At 48.3% G+C, this 4,108-nt stretch overlaps 1 protein-coding gene across 1 annotated transcript; it reads right to left on the bottom strand.

Annotated features, from left to right (window-relative positions):
- Window positions 1–2,930: 2,930 nt before the first annotated feature.
- On the bottom strand, window positions 2,931–3,851 carry LOC123095053 (high molecular mass early light-inducible protein HV58, chloroplastic). The gene is made up of 2 exons (XM_044516883.1): window positions 3,668–3,851; window positions 2,931–3,582 (listed from the first exon to the last, which is right to left on the bottom strand). The coding sequence occupies exons 1-2, from the start codon at window positions 3,782–3,784 to the stop codon at window positions 3,112–3,114; spliced, it is 588 nt and encodes a 195-aa protein (XP_044372818.1). The 5' UTR covers window positions 3,785–3,851; the 3' UTR covers window positions 2,931–3,111.
- Between the last annotated feature and the right edge of the window lie 257 nt (window positions 3,852–4,108).

Raw genomic sequence — 4,108 nt, 5'->3', positions numbered from 1 at the left:
TATAATCAAGCAGGAGTAGGATTTTACCTCCATTAATAGGGCCCGAACCTGGGTAAACACTGTGTCCTTTTGATCATAGTTACCATCGATCCTCAGACATATAGCTTGGGCCTCCCTACCCGAGATCTGCCGGTTTTGACACCGACAGCTGGCGTCGGGAGCTAGGATGTCATCGCCCTCGTGATCATGGCATGCCCTTGTTCCTTAGCCGAAGAGAGTGCGTGCTACAACCGGCAAGCGGCCATGCTACAGCCGGCGCCACAAGTTGCTGGGGCCAGTTGCGCGAATTGCTAGGACCAGATGTCGTCGCCGCTGGAAAGCTGCTACAACACTATTTGCTGGAACGGGCGTGTTGGATTACTGGAACCGGCAAGTTGGATTGCTGGAACCGGCAACCATGACAGCATTTTTTGTTGCAGCAGTGGTTTTTTTGCTGGGACCGGTCATAAATTTTGCTACGACCCGAAGACAACGAGCATTGTGTTTGCTGGAACAGATGTTCTTTTTGGTGCTGGAATCGTACATTAGTTTTGTTGGAACCATGCAATTTTTGTGCTTTTCGTTTGACCAGTGCCAATGTTTTTGCGGATTCATGTTTTGGTTTACTGGACAGCGATAGGTGGGGGAGGAGGAGGCACCGTCAGCGCGGTGGACGGTTGCGGAGAGCTGCCTTTTTTTCTTGAGTTGGTTTCTGCAGGGATAGGCGAAAAAAGCCTTCTTGCGTTAACTCAGTCGAGAGCTATCGTGCGGCTAACAAACTGAATCAAGGTTGCTAGGTGACTGCGTTGACTCAGTCGAGAGCTATCGTGCGGCTGCTAACAAATTTCAAGGGCTGCCAGGTGACCGGCCAAAAATTGGGCCGGTCGGCCGGTGCCTATCGTTGCCCTTTCCAAAAAGACCTTGACGAATTTCAAACATGTACCCAAAATTTTAAATTGTGATTTAAACCATTTTTTGAGCCTTTTAGTTTGCTTTGAAGCTTCGGAACATGCATATTACTGGTAAAATAATACCAAGATGTTCATATTCTTCTTTTTTTCGAAACGGACGCAAAATATTTGCCTCATCAATTAATTAAGAAGAATTCTTAGTCTACATCTCTAATCTCTAATATCAAGATGTTCATATTCTTAGTCTACATCTCTCCGACCAAGCATATATACTACTACTAAGAAACATCTCTACTCCTAATGGAGCAGTTGGTAGTCTCGCTTCCAGGTTTTTTTTCGTCCCACCTTCCATGGTTTTTTTTGGTACCTGCTCCCACCTTACACTGAGCCGTCACGAATCAAAAAAACCTCGTACCGAGGCCCCCACCCGCCCTCACGCACTCCAGGGACTAACCTCGTACCGAGGCTCCCAGTTTCGTCGGTTTTTTTCATTTGGTTTATTTTCGTCTCATCTCTCACCACCCCTCCCACCTTAATTTTTTCTTCTTCCCACTTAAAACCGAATCACGTCTGATTCTCCTTTCATTTATTCGTGCTTGCTTTGGCAGGTGTCGATTCAATTCAATCATGTAAATATTTTGGCAAGTTCTGATTCAGTAAATCGAGAGCAATCAGCGTAGCCGGATTCGGTAATTGGTAATTGAAATCGTAGGCAAGAGATCTCCTCGTCCATCAGTGCGAACTTCCTTTTTTTTACAATATGAGTCCCACCTTCCTAGCGCCAAAGTGTAATATATGGAAACAAACTCAATAAATTATAACAGTAATTAACCCGATTATTACATACCAAACATCAGGTACGTCATTAATTCGCTTCCTTTCCTTCTCTTTGTCCCTCAATCCCACGCTCATGGTGCTATAGTGGCGGAGTCGCCAATGGCGACGAGGACAACCCGTGGCAGCCCCCGAAGAACTAACACGACCCAAGCTATGGGTGAGTTCTCGTGATCTCCATCCTACTCCCTCACTTCCTCCAAATTCCTCGATCCCGTTCACACTCTGATCCGAAGGTCGATGCCGCTCTGTCCGATTGACAATGCAGGTTCAGGATCGTTCCTTTCAGCGCCCACTCTTGGAAGAATCGGCAGCATGCCATGCAGATCGATCCCGGCCGAGATCACGGGATGCTTGCACAGGGCTCGCCAAGATTGCTATTCTAAACTTTTCTGTGAACAAATGAAGAGTGGGACAGGATCCACACTTGTGCTAATATACTTGTGTAGTTGCGGGTTTTGTTTTAAAAATCCAATTGTTGTTTATCTTTTGTCGCTGAAAAATGATTACTAATTATGACATTGATTTTATTTCTTCTGGATGTTGTATATTCTTGGATTGAAGGGACTCCCTAACAAGGTGAAATGTCAGGTTACATCTGCATGTCGTTCTATACTTGTTTACCTGATTACTTGATGCATAATTTCACATGGGTAAAGTAAAAATATTTAGCCTGGTTTAGATGATGCAATCAGAAGAAGAATGACGAGGAGCTTGTACAAATTTCTTGGGAGAAGACAACCCAAATTTTGGCATTGGTCGTAATCTGGTAGTTCTTTAGGTGAGTGACACATTCATTTGGAGAAGCACGAGCTGGAATCAGACACCTATTTTTTTAATGTTTGCTGCTTATTATAACTTTTTTCTAATTGAACAATAGTTTTATGTAATAACCTTACAGAATAGAGAGCCATGCAAACATATATATATGACCTTTTTAACTTGTCAAGGAGAATACGCAGATTAACTTTTCATGAGTAGTAGTCTTCTTTTGTTAACTAAAATTATTTAGTTCTCATGTACGTGGGTAATTTTAGAACTTGGAACTTGGAAGTTGATCCAAACAAAGGAAACAATTAATCTCTACATCTCGTACCTAATAAAATAGATATGTATGACAATATTAAATATATTATTAATATGATTAATATTGAACTCTTAAAGTTAATGTGGCCCCGTTGCAACGCACGTTCTTCTAGTATACAGTGGTTTGAACTTAATTCATTCGCGCAGTAACTCGAAGCTCCAAGACATCAGCATCAAAAAACACAACCTATAAGGCTTACAGAATCCGTTACAGAATACTCTAACAGAGTCCGTACCACTAGTTCCTCAGCATGACCAACAATATGTACACGCACGTACGGGAGTGCTACACTAGCTAGTTTCAGACGTTGACGAAGGACGTGCCGGTGATGAACTCGGTGACGGCCAGTGCGACGAGGCCGAGCATGGCGAAGCGGCCGTTCCATAGCTCGGCGTCGGCGGTCCATACGCCGCTGGACTTGCTCTCCACACTCTGTCCCTGAAGCAGCGGTACCAGAGACGCCACGGAAAACACAGCCGCGGTTGTCAGGAACCATCCCAGCCCGGCGCCGCTGCCGGCCTGGTCGAGTAGCCCGCCGCCGCGCGCCGCCTCAACAGAGAGCGCCGCCACGAAGCCCACCATAGCGAGCCGTCCGTTGATGCGCTCCGGTGCCGGGCCGCTGAACGCGAGCGCGTCCCAGACCGAGGGGTTAGCGTTAGCAGCCTTGGACTTGGGCTTGGGCGCAACCAGGGTCGTGCTCGGGCTTGGGGTTGGGCTAGGGGAGGATGTCGATGCGCTCGTCGTCGTCTCCTTGGTTGGCTCGGCATCCGGCTGCAGGGGCAAGGCATCGTGAGTCAGCAGAGCACACTTAAACTTGAGTTGTACGTGCAGTACGGAGTAAACGAAAGAGGCTTACCTCGGTCTGGGCCCTGACGAGGAGGGCACGCCGGCGCGGCACCGCCGGAGACCAGGAGGCGGAGCGGCCGACGACAGCGGCACCAGTGAAGGGGCTCAAGGCCAACATGGTCGCCATTACTCACAGCAGGAAGCAGGGACTGGCTAGATCACACTTGGTTCGTTGTTGGGCTGTTGATTCTGTGTGCTGTTGCCGATGACGAGCGTGCGTTTATGTAGGACGCGGGGAAGACGAGGTAGCCCGGCCGTGAGGGGGTGGCCGCGGCGGTGGCCACGTCGGCGGGCACTCGCCAGCCGTGAACGTGTTGAAGTTGTGCGTGCAGCGAGAGGCGGGTCACGACGTGGACGTCCAGGGCACCATGCAGAGCCTCCGGAGCTCGCCAAAACGTGCCAGAAGAAAGGTGGCACAAGTGAACTCCGGTGCTCCACGGGTCGTGGAAGA

The sequence above is a fragment of the Triticum aestivum genome, chromosome 4B, assembly GCF_018294505.1.
Source record: "Triticum aestivum cultivar Chinese Spring chromosome 4B, IWGSC CS RefSeq v2.1, whole genome shotgun sequence".
NCBI classification, from domain to species: Eukaryota; Viridiplantae; Streptophyta; class Magnoliopsida; order Poales; family Poaceae; genus Triticum; species Triticum aestivum.
Note: the sequence above shows the minus strand (reverse complement) of the source record. Positions and strands in the feature narration are given on the sequence as shown.

Excerpts from the sequence above, each read along its gene's own strand:
- LOC123095053 (XM_044516883.1), bottom strand. The coding sequence starts at position 3,784 with ATGGCGACCATGTTGGCCTTGAGCCCCTTCACTGGTGCCGCTGTCGTC. Across the intron at positions 3,583-3,667 it reads TCGTCAGGGCCCAGACCGAG|CCGGATGCCGAGCCAACCAA; the intron begins GTAAGCCTCTTT and ends TTGCCCCTGCAG.